Source organism: Hemitrygon akajei, chromosome 15 (assembly GCF_048418815.1).
Source record: "Hemitrygon akajei chromosome 15, sHemAka1.3, whole genome shotgun sequence".
Taxonomy (NCBI): domain Eukaryota; kingdom Metazoa; phylum Chordata; class Chondrichthyes; order Myliobatiformes; family Dasyatidae; genus Hemitrygon; species Hemitrygon akajei.
Genome location: NC_133138.1, coordinates 37728168 through 37742478, shown reverse-complemented (window position 1 = coordinate 37742478; position 14311 = coordinate 37728168). Strand labels below are relative to the sequence as shown.

The 14311-nt window shown below is 47.1% G+C and overlaps 1 protein-coding gene across 1 annotated transcript in view; it reads right to left on the bottom strand.

The window, feature by feature from the left end:
- LOC140739252 (protein diaphanous homolog 1-like) overlaps positions 1–13873 on the bottom strand; it is a 238589-nt gene extending 224716 nt beyond the window's left edge. The window contains exon 1 of the mRNA XM_073067393.1: positions 13374–13873. Coding sequence (XP_072923494.1) covers positions 13374–13478 — 105 coding nt within the window. The 5' untranslated portion in view covers positions 13479–13873. The remainder of the gene's footprint in view (positions 1–13373) is intronic.
- Positions 13874–14311: the final 438 nt, after the last annotated feature.

Below are 14311 nucleotides of genomic sequence, written 5' to 3'. Positions count from 1 at the left end.
ATCATTAGGAAAGGCCAGGTGATGCAAATTTCAAAGCTCTATGAATACCCTGACTCCTCAAATCTTGTCCCAACAATCAGCACCCATGGGCTCCTCTAAGCAGCTGCCTAGCACTCTGAAAATTAAAATAATTGATGCCACAAAGCAGGAGAAGGCTATAAGAAGATAGCAAAGCGTTTTCAGGTAGCCATTTCCCCAGTTTGTACTGTAATTTAAAAATGGCAGTTAACAGGAACGGTGGAGGTGAAGTTGAGGTCTGGAAGACCAAGAAAACTTTCCGAGAGAACTGCTCGTAGGATTGCTAGAAAGGCAAATCAAAACTCCGTATGACTGCAAAAGACCTTCAGGAAGATTTAGCAGACTCTGGAGTGGTGTTGCACTGTTCTACAGTGCAGCAACACCTGCACAAATATGACCTTCATGGAAGAGTCATCAGAAGAAAACCTTTCCTGTGTCCTCACCACAAAATTCAGCATCGGTAGTTTGCAAAAGAACATCTAAACAAGCCTGATGCATTTTGGAAACTAGTCCTGTGGACTGATGAAGTTAAAATAGAACTTTTTGGCTGCAATGAGCAAAGGTACGTTTGGAGAAAAAGGGTGCAGAATTTCATGAAAAGAACACCTCTCCAACTGTTAACCACAGGGGTAGATTGATCATGCTTCGGGATTATGATGCAGCCAGTGGCATGGGGGGCATTTCACTGGTAGAGGGAAGAATTAATTAAATACCAGCAAATTCTGGAAGCAAACATCACACCATCCTGTAAAAAAGCTGAAGATGAAAAGAGGATGGCTTCTACAACAGGATAATGATCCTAAACACACATCAAAATCCACAATGGAATATTAATACCTCAGGAGGCGCAAGGTTTTGCCATGGCCCTCACAGTCCCCCGACCTAAACATTATCGAAAATTTGTGGATAGACCTCAAAAGAGCAGTGCATGCAAGACGGCCCAAGAATCTCACAGAACTACAGACAGACATACTTTATTGATCCCGAGGGAAATTGGGTTTCGTTACAGTCGCACCAACCAAGAATAGTGAAGAAATATAGCAATATAAAACCATAAATATTTAAATAATAATAAGTTAATCATGCCCAGTGGAAATAAGTCCAGGACCAGCCTATTGGCTCAGGGTGTCTGACACTCCTAGGGAGGAGTTGTAAAGTTTGATGGCCACAGGTAGGAATGACTTCCTATGACGCTCAGTGTTACATCTCGGTGGAATGAGTCTCTGGCTGAATGTACTCCTGTGCCTAAACAGTACATTATGGAGTGGATGGGAGTCATTGTCCAAAATGGCATGCAACTTCGACAGCATCCTCTTTTCAGACACCACCATCAGAGAGTCCAGTTCCAACCCCACAACATCACTGGCCTTACGAATCAGTTTGTTGATTCTGTTGGTGTCTGCTACCCTTGCCTGCTGCTCCAGCACACAATAGCAAACATGACAGCACCGGCCACCACAGCCTCGTAGAACATCCTCAGCATCATCCGGCAGATGTTAAAGGACCTCAGTCTCCTCAGGAAATACAGACGGCTCTGACCCTTCTTGTAGACAGTCTCGGTGTTCTTTGACCAGTCCAGTTTATTGTCCATTCGTATCCCCAGGTATTTGTAATCCTCCACCATGTCCACACTGACCCCTTGGATAGAAACAGGGGTAACCAGTGCCTTAGCCCTCCTCAGGTCCACCACCAGCTCCTTAGTCTTTTTCACATTAAGCTGCAGATGATTCTGCTCACACCATGTGACAAAGTCTCCCATCGTCACCCTGTACTCAGCCTCATCTCCTTTGCTGATGCATCCAACTATGGCAGAGTCATCAGAAAACTTCTGAAGATGGCAAGACTCTGTGTTGTAGTTGAAGTCCGAGGTGTAGATGGTGAAGAGAAAGGGAGACAGGACAGTCCCCTGTGGAGCCACAGTGCTGCTGACCACTCTGTCTGACACAGTGTTGAAAGCGCACATACTGTGGTCTGCCAGTCAGGTAATCAATAATCCATGACACCAGGGAAGCATCCACCTGCATCACTGTCAGCTTCTCACCCAGCAGAGCAGGGCAGATGGTGTTGAACACACTGGACAAGTCAAAAAACATGACCCTCACAGTGCTCGCCAGCTTGTCCAGGTGGGCGTAGGCACGGTTCAGCAGGTAGATGATGGCATCCTCAACTCCTAGTCAGGGCTGATAAGCGAACTGGAGGGGTTCCAAATGTGGCCTAACCATAGGCCGGAGCTGCTCTAAAACAAGTCTCTCCAGGGTCTTCATGATGTCGGAGGTCAATGCCACCGGTCTGTAGTCATTGGAGCAACTGGGGCGCGGCGTCTTCGGTACAGGAATGAGGCAGGATGCCTTCCACAGCACAGGAACCCTCTGGACACTCAGACTCGGGTTGAAGACATGGTGAAGTACTCCACATAGCTGGGAGGCACAAGCTTTGAACTAGAAGCCTTTTGCAAGGAAGAATGGGCAAAAATCCCCTAAACAAGAATTGAAAGACTCTTAGCTGGGTACAGAAAGCATTTACAGACTGTGATACTTGCCAAAGAGGGTGTTACTAAGTACTGACCATGCAGGGTGCCCAAACTTTTGCTTTGGGACCTTTTCCTTTTTTGTTATTTTGAAACTGTAAAAGATGGAAATAAAAAAAGTAATCTTATGTAGCGATGTACTACATACAGAGCTAGAGACGACACGCAATCGGTAAGTCGTTTCGAGACTAGCTTATTCAAACTTCGCAGCGCTGGCATTTAATCCCTAGCGCCCGCCCTCTCCGGGCAGAAATGACGTCAGAGGTGCATTACCAAAGTCTCTCCCCGCGTGCTGGCTATTTGTGAGCCAGTTCGCCTATGCAGAAATTGGGTCGCCACATAACTCCCCCCTCCACCAGAACTGGCGATACACCCCCCAATGTCCAGTCTGGATCAGCCTATGTTTAGAGGTCTGCCTCTGCGACACAGTGCCTAAACCTCAACCAGCTGCGCCAAGTCCACATGGGCTGGTTTGAGTCGGTCCACTGTGAAAACCTCCTCTTCCCCCCGCCAATGTCCAGAACATTCGTGGACCCGCTGTTGTTGATCACCTTGAACGGCCCCTCATACGGCCGCTGTAGCGGTGCCCGGTGTCTGCCCCTTCGTACAAACACATACTTACAGTCCTGCAGGTCTTTGGGTACATGGGTCGGGGTCCGTCCGTGCTGTGAAGTCGGCATGGGGGCCAGGTTGCCGAGCCTTTCTCGTAGTCTGTCCAGGACTGCTGCGGGTTCCTCCTCTTGCCCCCTTGGGGCTGGTATGAACTCTCCTGGGACGGCCAGGGGTGCGCCGTACACCAACTCGACCGACCAGGCGTGCAGATCCTCTTTGGGCACTGTGCGAATTCCAAGCAGGACCCAAGGAAGCTTGTCCACCCAGTTAGGTCCTCTCAGGCGGGCCATGAGAGCCGACTTCAAGTGACGGTGGAAGCGTTCCACTAGTCCATTCGACTGTGGGTGGTAGGCAGTAGTGTGGTGTAGCTGTGTTCCCAACAGGCTGGCCACAGCCGACCACAGGCTGGAGGTGAACTGGGCGCCTCTGTTGGAGGTAATGTGGGCCGGTACCCCGAAACATGCTACCCAAGTTGCAATCAGTGCTCGGGCGCAGGAATCGGCAGATGTGTCGGTGAGCGGGACCTCCTCTGGCCACCTCATGAACCGGTCTACCATAGTTAGGAGGTACCACGCTCCTCGGGACACTGGTAGGGGGCCCACGATATCCACATGAATGTGGTCGAACCTCCGGCGGGTGGGTTCGAACTGCTGCGGCGGGGCTTTAGTGTGCCGCTGCACCTTGGCTGTTTGGCACTGCACGCACGTTCTGGCCCATTCACTGACCTACTTGCGAAGTCCATGCCACGCGAACTTGCTGAAGACCAGCCGGATGGTTGTCCTGACAGATGGGTGCGCCAAACCGTGTATGGAGTCAAAAACTTGCCGCCTCCAGGCTGCCGGGACGATGGGGCGAGGTTGGCCGGTAGCCACGTCGCACAGGAGGGTCCTCTCAACTGGGCCTACGATAAAGTTCTGCAGCTGCAAACCGGAGACTGCGGTCCTGTAGCTGGGCATCTCGTCGTCTGCCTGCTGCGCCTTCACCAGTGCTGCATAGTCCACCCCCAGGGACAGGGCCTGGACAGCTGGTCTGGAGAGTGCGCCCGCCACGACGTTGTCCTTTCCCAAGACATGCTGGATGTCCGTCGTGTACTCGGATATGTAGGACAGATGTCGCTGCTGGCAAGCCGACCAGAGATCGGACACCTTCGTGAACGCGAAGGTCAACGGTTTGTGGTCCGTGAACGCAGTGAACAGCCTGCCTTCTAAGAAGTACCTGAAATGCCGGATTGCCAGATACAGTGCCAACAGCTCCCGGTCGAAAGCACTGTATTTGAGTTCAGGTGGTCGTAGGTGCTTGCTGAAGAACGCCAGGGGTTGCCAGTACCCCTCGATGAGCTGCTCCAGCACCCCATCGACTGCTGTGTCGGATGCATCCACCATGAGGGCAGTCGGAACGTCCGTTCTGGGGTGCACCAGCATCACGGCATCTGCCAAGGCTTCCTTGGCTTTAACGAAAGCGGCTGCAGCCTCCTCGTCCCAAGTAATGCCCTTGCCTTTACCCAATATCAGGGTGTACAAAGGGCGCATGATACGGGCTGCTGAGGGGAGGAAACGGTGGTAGAAATTCACCATACCAATGAACTCCTGCAGGCCTTTGACCGTGTTGGGCCGGGCAAAGTGGCGGATCGCGTCTACCTTGGCGGGCAGAGGTGTTGCCCCGTCTTTGGTAATCCTGTGGCCCAGGAAGTCAATGGTATCGAGACTGAACTGGCATTTGGCCGGGTTGATCGTGAGGCCGAAATCACTCAGGCGGGAGTAGAGCTGGCTGAGGTGGGACAGATGCTCCTGGCGACTACTGCTACCTATAAGGATGTCGTCCAAATAGATGAACGCAAAGTCCAGGTCGCATCCCACCGCATCCATTAGCCGCTGGAACGTCTGTGCAGCATTCTTCAGGCCGAACAGGGTGATGAATGCTGTTTTGGGGATGTCTTCAGGGTGCACCAGGATTTGATGATATCCCCGGACGAGGTCTACTTAGGAACGCCTGCTCAAACATGAGGCAGGGCTTGTGTCCGTCAGCCAGGGCCAGCATCTCATTCACCAATGCTGACAGCAGCCTGTCTCCCAAACTGTCCAGGTGAAGCAGGCGGGCACCCCGCTCACGCTGTGAGAGGCCAAAGGTCCCAATGAGCAGCGTTTTGAATGCTTCATATTTGCCTTCTTCCGGGGGCGACTATGAAATCCGCAACCTGGGCGGCCTTCTCCTGATCAAGGGCGCTCACCACGTGATAACGCGTGGAATCAGAGGATATCTGCCGAATCTGGAACTGGGCTTCTGCTTGGCTAAACCACACGCGTGGTCGCAGCGTCCAGAAAGTCGGCAGTTTTAGCGAAACTGCGTGAACAGATGAAGAGTCGGTCATCTTTGGTCCAAATCCCGTTTGGACCGTCGGGGTCACCAATGTAGCGATGTACTACATACAGAGCTAGAGACGACACGCAGTCGGTAAGTCATTTTGAGACTAGTTTATTCAAACTTTGCGGCGCTGGCATTTAATCCCTAGCGCTCGCCCTCTCCAGGCGGAAATGACGTCAGAGGTGCATTACCAAAGTCTCTCCCCACGCGCTGGCTATTTGTGAGCCAGTTCGCCTGCGCAGAAAGTGGGTCGCCACACTTGCTTAAAATATTGAAGAAATGTGTCATCTTTAACTTTATGCCTTTTGGAAATCAGGTTATCTTTTACTCACGTAGCTATTCACAGTAACAGAAATTTTGACCAGGGGTGCCCAAAGTTTTGCATGCCACTGTATGTACATTGATAATACACTTACTTTGAACTTTGCCCTGTTTAATCCCATTTCCCATCTTTTAGGTTACAGTCTTGTATCTTAGGCTATTCAGATGATCACGTGTTATTTTTAAATAGAAGAACTATGTCTGCCTTCACCACACTTTCCAAGTGTATGGAAACACCATTGTTCAGGAATGGAAAAGGCTACATAAAGTGTTGGATACAGCCCAGTACATCACAGGAATAGCCCTCTCCACCACTTAGTACATTTTCAAGGAGCACTGCCACAAGAATGCAGCATCCATCATTAAGAACTCACAACATCCAGACCATGCTCTCTTCTCACTACTACTATCCTGCAGGAGAAACAGAAGCTTATTCCCACACCATTAGGTTCAAGAACAAATATTATCCTACAACCATCAGACTCCTGAACTAGCATGGATAACTTCACTCACCTCAACTCTGAACTAATTCCACAACATATGGACTCTACAAACTCATGTTCTCAGTATTATTTTCTTTATTTGCATAACTTGACATCTTTTGCTTGCAGGTTATTTGCCAGTCTTCAATTCTGTATAGTTTTTCATAAATTTTATTGTATTTATTTTTCTTAAATGCCTGCAAAAATGAATCTTTTTATTGTTGAGAGAGACAGCTGGGGAGCTGTGTGGGGTAGCAACAAGTCCAGGAGAGGTGACACCAGAGGTATCCCAAGTCCCTAATTGACATGTCTGTATATATTTGCTGTTTTGTACAGTTGAAGTCAGAAGTTTACATACACCTTAGCCAAAAACATTTAAACTCAGTTTTTCACAATTCCTGACATTTAATCCTAGAAAACATTCCCTGTCTTAGGTCAATTAGGAATTTTAAGAATGTGAAATGTCAGAATAATAGTAGAGAGAATGATTTATTTCAGCTTTTATTTTTTTCATCACGTTCCCAGTGGGTCAGAAGTTTACATACACTTTGTTAGTATTTGGTAGCGTTGCCTTTAAATTGTTTAACTTGGGTCAAACGTTTTGGGTAGCCTTTCAAAACCTGCTCGCAGCAAGTTTTGTTCCATTCCTCCAGACAGAATGGGTGCAACTGAGTAGGGTTTGTAGGACTCCTTGCTCACACACGCTTTTTCAGTTCTGCCCACAAAATTTCTATCAGATTGAGTTCAGGGCTTTGTGATGGCCATTCCAATACCTTGACTTTGTTGCCCTTAAGCAATTTTGCCACAACTTTGGAGGTATGCTTGGGGTCATGCAAACTGTAGTCTGACTTTCTTATTTTGGAGCAGCGGCTTCTTCCTTGCTGAGCAGCCTTTCAGGTTATGTCGATATAGGACTCGTTTTACTGTGGATATAGATACTTGTCTACCTGTTTCCTCCAGCATCTTCACAAGGTCCTTTGCTGTTGTTCTGGGATTGATTTGCACTTTTCGCGCCAAAGTACGTTTACCTCTAGGAGACAGAATGCATCTCCTTCCTGAGCGGTATGACGGCTGCGTGGTCCCATGGTGTTTATACTTGTGTACTATTGTTTGTACAAGTCAATGTGGTGCCTTCAGGTGTTTGGAAATTGCTCCCAAGGATGAACCAGACTTGACATCATTTTCTGACCTCAATCCGATAGAAAATTGGTGGACAGAACTGAAAAAGCGTGTGTGAGCAAGGAGGCCTTCAAACCTGACTCAGTTACACCAGTTCTGTCTGGAGGAATGGAACAAAATTCCAGCAACTTACTGTGGAAGACTACCCAAAACGTTTGACCCAAGTTAAACAATTTATAGGCAATGCTACCAAAGTGTATGTAAACTTCTGACCCACTGGGAAAGTGATGAAAGAAATAAAAGCTGAAATAAACCATTCTCTCTACTATTACTCTGACATTTCACATTCTTAAAATAAAGTAGTGATCCTAACTGACCTAAGACAGGGAATGTTCTCTAGGATGAAATGTCAGGAATTATGAAAAACTGAGTTTAAATGTATTTGGCTAAGGTGTATGTAAACTTCTGACTTCAACTGTATGTGCTATTCGTGCTGTTTATAACTGTTGGTCATGTGTTTCACAACTGGCCCCAGAGGAATACGGTTTTGTTTTACCTGTTCCTATGGGTATTCATGTATGGTTGAATAACAATTAAACCTAAGTTCTAGACCAGGGGTCGGCAACTTTTTTGCCTCTGAGTCGGATTGCATATTAATGAGCCGACGGTGGGCTAGATAAATGCCATAAAAAACTTGAAATATGGGAAATATCCATTTTAAAAAACAAATAGCTATGCTTTGCCTCAAATTAATGAATAACGCATGCTAGAAAATCATCTGTGCCGTAGGTTGCCTTACCCGTTCTAGACCCTGACTATCTACCGGATAAAACTACCCTTAGAGCAGAAATTCCTCAGCACATTCCTTACCTGTGCAAGGTGAGGGTGTGAACTATAGTTCTGGACATCTCAGCCAGGGGAAACACCCCTCCCCGTGTTTAGTCAGTCTAGCCCAAACAGAATTTTAAAAGTTTCAATTCGCCTTTCATTCTTCCAAACTCTACTGAATACAAAACTAATGACTTAATCTGTGCGTGGAGGAATGCTGTGGACTGACACTCCTGCAGCCTGGAATGTGCATGTGCTGAGGGACTAAAGCTTGATGCAGCACTGCAAGTGCTCACTGGGGAAGGGCCACAGTGTGGGGATCTTCTCCTGCGGGGGGAGGAAACTCCTCAATTATGATTGTAGTGGTACACCACCCCAGAGGCCACATGAGTGACAGCAGTGATACTGGTGGGTATGAATGCAATGGAACAGTATGGAAAGCATTGACCATCAATGTAAAGTATGAAAACACTGTTTATTCCTGTAAAGAATTTATGAATAAAGTTTTTTTTTGATTTAAAAAAAATTAGCTCATGGCATAACCTTGTCATCCAAAGAACCAGTTCAGTTAATTTTTGCAATACTCCCTTTATAGCAGGAGTTCCCAACTTTTTTTATGCCATTAAGGAAGGGGTACATGAACCCCTGATTGGGAACAAGATCGGGAACACCAAGACTCCACACAATACTCAAGGTATCATCTCACCTAGCCAATGTATAGCAGTTGTGAGACATCCTTACTCCTGCACTCAAAATGCCTGTACTGTTGTCAGTGACCCAGGGGAACTACCCTCAGTAAACGCCCAAAGAATGCAGACTGATTGTAAACTACACATTTCCAAAAGCAGAAAATGCATGAACCCAAATGAAATGCAGAGGTATTTTTTCAATTTAGAAAATATACATAAATGCAAAGGACATCATTCAAATTCTAAGCATGAGATATTGCAGATGCTGGAAATCTTGAATAACACATAGAATGCTAGAGGGACTCAGCAAGTCAGGCAGTATCTATTGAGAGGAATAAACAATCAGTGTTTCAGTCCAAAAGCTTTCATCTGGATTGGAAAGTAAGGGGGAAGAAGCCAGAAACAGAAGGTAGGGAGAGGGGAAGGAGTACAAGCTAGAACGTGATGGTGAAAACAGACGAGGGGAAAAGTGGATGGATAGGGGAACAGGCGATTAAGTAAAAAAAGCTAGAAGGGGATAGATGGAAGAGGTAAGGGGCTGAAGAAGGAATCTGATAGGAGATGATAGTGGACGTGGAAGAAAGGAGGAAGAGAGGCAGCTGAGCAGAAGAGGTGGTGACAGGGGAACCAGAATGGAAATCAATGTTCATGCCATTAGATTGGAGGCTACCCAGATAGAATACGAGGTATGGCTCCTCCAACCTGAATTTGACATTTGTGGCAATAGAGGCACCATGGACACACATGGAATGGGAATGGGAAATCAATTTGAAATGAGTGGCCAGTGGGAGATCCTGGATTTTGCGGCAGAAGGAGCGAAGTGCTCAATGAAGCAGTCTCCCAATCTGTATTCGGTTTCACTAATAGAGGAGGCCACACCAGGAGCACTGGATACACTGGCAGACTCGCAGGCGAAATGTCGCCTCACCTGGAAGGACTGTTTGGGCCCTGAATGGAAGTGAGGGCGGAAGTGAATGGCAGATGTGACACTTGTCCCACTTGCTGGGATAAGTGCCAGGAGCAGGATCAGTGGGGAGGGACAAGTGGACAAGGGAATGTAGAGAGAGACCCCTACAGAAAGCAGAGAGTGGGGAGGGAAAGATGTGCTTAGTGGTACAATCTTGTTGGAAGTGGCAATAGTTATGGAAAATGATGTGCCAAATACAGAGGCTAATGGGGTGGTAAAGACAAGGAGAGTCCTAACACTGTTACAGCAGCGGGAGTATGGGGTGAGGGCAGACCTGCATGAAATGGAAGAGATGTGGATGATGGCAGCATTGGTGGTGGTAGAAGACAAATTATTTGAAAAAAAGAGAACACAGTTATAGAAAGCCTCGCCCTGAGAGCAGACATGGTGAAGATAGAGGAAATGAGAAAAGACATGTTGGGAAGAGATTTGGGGAAAAAAAGCTTTGAGAAGCAGTGGGTTTATAAAAGATATTGGCAGACAGTCTGCCTCCGGTGATGCAGACACAGCGATTGAGAAAGAGGAGAGGGGTGTCAAAGGTGGACAAGTTGATGAAATTGACAAGCTTGGCATAGGTGCAAAAAGTGGCACCAATGCAGTTGTCAATGTAGCTGAGAAAGAGATAGGAAGAGTTACCAGGGAAGGCTTAGAACGTGGACACTATACAGAGCCGACAAACAGGCAGGCATAGCTGGGGCTCATGTGGCTCATGCTCATGGCTACACCCTAGGCTTGGAGAAAATGGGAAGAACCAAAAGGAACTGTTGAGAGCAAGAACCAGCCCTGCCAGATGTAGGGTAGTGCTGGTGGAGTGGAACTGGTTAGATCTATTTTTCCAGAAAGGAGGAAGGTGAGAGCTTTGAGGCCTACATGGAGGAGGATGAGAAGGGAGATGCTGACAATACTCAGCAATTCAAGAAGAATCTGTAGTGAGCTAAGCAGAGTTGGTATTTGTGGTTAATGCTCTATCAGAGCAAATCCACAACAAGGCATTCACAGTGGTTTGCTGCTGTATTAATTTGTGCTATTGCTTCAATTTGACAGAGCCAGTGGAGCTGTCACCTTTCAGCTCCAGTGACCCAGCTCCTATCCTGTACTCCAGTGCTGTCTCTGAAGAACTTAAATGTTCTCCCTCTGACCACATGAATTTGACTGGGTGCTCCAGTTTGCTCCTATATCCCAAAGAGATGCCGTTTAGTAAGTTAATTGGCCACTGTAAGTTGCTAAGTGACCCTTCGCTGCATACACAGAGCGCTTAGCATTGTCAGTGATCCTTCCCATTTGTCCAAACTCTTTGATCCCCTACCATCAGGTAGGAGGTTCTGTAGCATTATGACAAGGAGTGTCAGGGTGGGAAACAGCTCCTCCCAAGCCGCAAGACTACTGAATGCTTTGGCACCACGCAAATCTTATCACATCTGAAACGTCAGCAGCATTATACAGATTACTTTTTTAAACTTGTATCATATATGCAGCTTATTATTTTTGAATTTATTTCTGGTAATATTACTTCATGTGTTAAGAGAGTTATACATACTGTGTTGGTCACACTGATCCAGAGGAACGCTGTTTCATTTGATGGTATACATGTGTATGGCTGAATGACAATTAACTGAACCTGAACTTAAACCAGAACGCTGGTCACAGAGCAGTTAGCGTGACTCTATTATAACTTGGGTCATTCCTGTGTTCGGAGTTCACCTCAGCATCATCCTTAACAACTTCTAGAATCCAAGACATTTTCAAGGAGCAATGCCTCAAAAAGGTGGCATCCATCATTAAGGACCCCCATCACGCAGAGCATACCCTCTTCTCATTGCTACCATCAGGGAGGAGGTACAGGAGCCTGAAGGCACACACAATGATTCGGGAATCGCTTCTTCCCCTGTAGAAACATGGAAAACCTACAGCACAATAGAGGCCCTTCGGCCCACAAAGCTGTGCCAAACATGTCCTTACCTGAGAAATTATCTAGGGTTACTCACAGCCCTCTATTTTTCTGAGCTCCATATACCCCTCCAGGAGCCTCTTAAAAGACCCTATCGTATCTACCATCAGATTTCTGATTGTACAATGAACCCGTGAACACTACCTATTTTGCACTATTTAACTTTTTAATATATACATGCTGTAATTTAGTTTTTTAATTTTAATGTATTGCAATGTACTGCTGCCACATAACAGCAAATTTCACGACATACGCCAACGATATTAAACCTGATTCTTATTCCATGTTTGTACATTCTCCCGGAGAGTGTGTGGGCTTCCTCTGGGTGCTCTGGTTTCTGCCCACAATCCAAATACCTACTTGGTCATTGCAAATTGTCCTGTGATCAGGCTACTGTTAAATAGGTGGGTTGCTGGACGGTGTGTTGGGTCAGAAGGGCCTGTTCCATGCTGTATCTCTAAATGAATAATCTGAGAGGAATAGTAGGGAAAACGCAGCCATCAGGGTGACTGTTTGAATTGGCAACAACTTTATAAATTGAGGATTGTAGGAAAGAAGCTAATAAGGAAAAACTGATCATAACAATGATCCTTAATTTTAATGACCAAAATATTCATATTAAAAGACATTACTATACACATAAGAGACAATGAAACAAACAAATTGCCCCAAATGTGTAGCTTGGAATTATCATCTATATACAACCCCACCATATGACCTCTCAAGATGTCACACTAAATAAAGTGTGCCAGATAGCTGTTTTTGTAAAGTCCCTGTAACTTTTATCTGAAGTTTTCTTTATATTTGACTGGTGGTTACATTGGTGAATGGAATAACAGAACACCGGTGTTAGAAAATTTGAAAGAGAAGTGTGTTAAATCAACAGGAAACCAAAGTTTCCTTATTTTCAGTTTAGCAAATAAAACCGATGCAGTACTTGCAAACTTGAAATTAACAGTGATCTATATATACTCAGCGAAAAACAATGTAATGTACAATTTTCGGGCTGAGTTTGCAAACAGCTGCACAAACTCTGAAACTGCAGAACTCTTAAATGCATGTTACAACAATTTGGCCACGTTTTACTAAGTGTTGTTTGAACTCCGACAGCACGTGAAAAGTTCAATCCAGAGCAATATGAAAACGCGCTGCACGCAGCCCCTCAGCAAAAAGAAAGCGTTGAAAGCAGAAACAACCCAACTTTGCTGCTACAAGGAAGTATCACATAGTCGCGTTACAATCGCAGGACCTCACACTAGTTCTACCAATAAGATTGCAGACTCCTGTCAAATCTAGGGCACCATTGGACCTAATAATATTTCCTTGACTTTAGAGCGAGTGAAGAGAGAGAGAGAGTAAGACCAAGTTTAGTTCTACCCAAAACCTTTCAAACACTTCACAAGTGTCCGTGACAAGATAGGAACAGTAGGGATAGTGCTCTCATTGCAAGTTTTACTTTCCCCATATATATTTATTTTTAATTGGAAAATTAAAGACTCACAAACTTAGTTTTCTTTTCTCCTTCGTCCAGGCTCTTCTTCCCCTTGCCGGACTTCTCCTTAGTCTTGGAAGAACCCGAAGCCTCACTCCTCTGTTGTCCCTCCATCGTCTTCTCGTTTACCTCTCTGCGTGTCTATACGCCTTCAATTTAATTCCCAGTAAACCGGACGTGTCCTACATGCGGTAGGTGCGCGGGGTCCACCGCTCTCCGGATAATGCCGAGGACGCGGGGTCGGCTTCCCCAGGCCGGGGCCTAGGCACGGGTTTCCCGGCTAAGATCCTCACGCAAACCCACCGCAGCCACCAGCACCACAAAAAGGGGAGGGTGGACCGGTCTGTCGAAGATAAATTCCCTCCCGGTTCTCAGGACAGTCGCATTCCGCCGCCTTCCGAGCAGAGGAAATTAGTAAGCCAGGGTAGAGAGCAGGCGGCGGAAGGATGAGTGTTGCGTCCCATCGAGCGGCGGCAGCAGCAGATCCGAAACCGCGCTATACCCGGGGCTGAGATTGACAGGAGGGCGGAGCCACAGGTAACCTCCACCGACAACGGGGCGGGACTAACGATCCCTTTCAGGAAGGGCGCGGACGGAGGGGGCGTGGCAGCAGGTGGGAAAGGGCGGGGCGCTGAGCGCAGCCCGGAGCCAATAGAGTTAGGGAGGGGCGGGACTACAGGTGACCTCAGCAGAAGTTTGAGCAAGGAGGCGGGACCAAGGCTGCCTTTCAGGAAGGGCGCGAGCTGCTTCGAGGGGCGCGGCCGCAGGTGTCATTGAGGAGATGGGAGCAGGCGTACGTCAGCAGGGAGAGTGGCCCTCAGCCAATGAAGAGGCACTGCGGCACTGAATGGCATGGTTGGAGGCGATGCTAAAGGTATCTAACATCGCCTGCACCTGCGGGGACTAGCTGGCATATTGTTGGGGGTTGAGCTCCCCACGTGTAATAT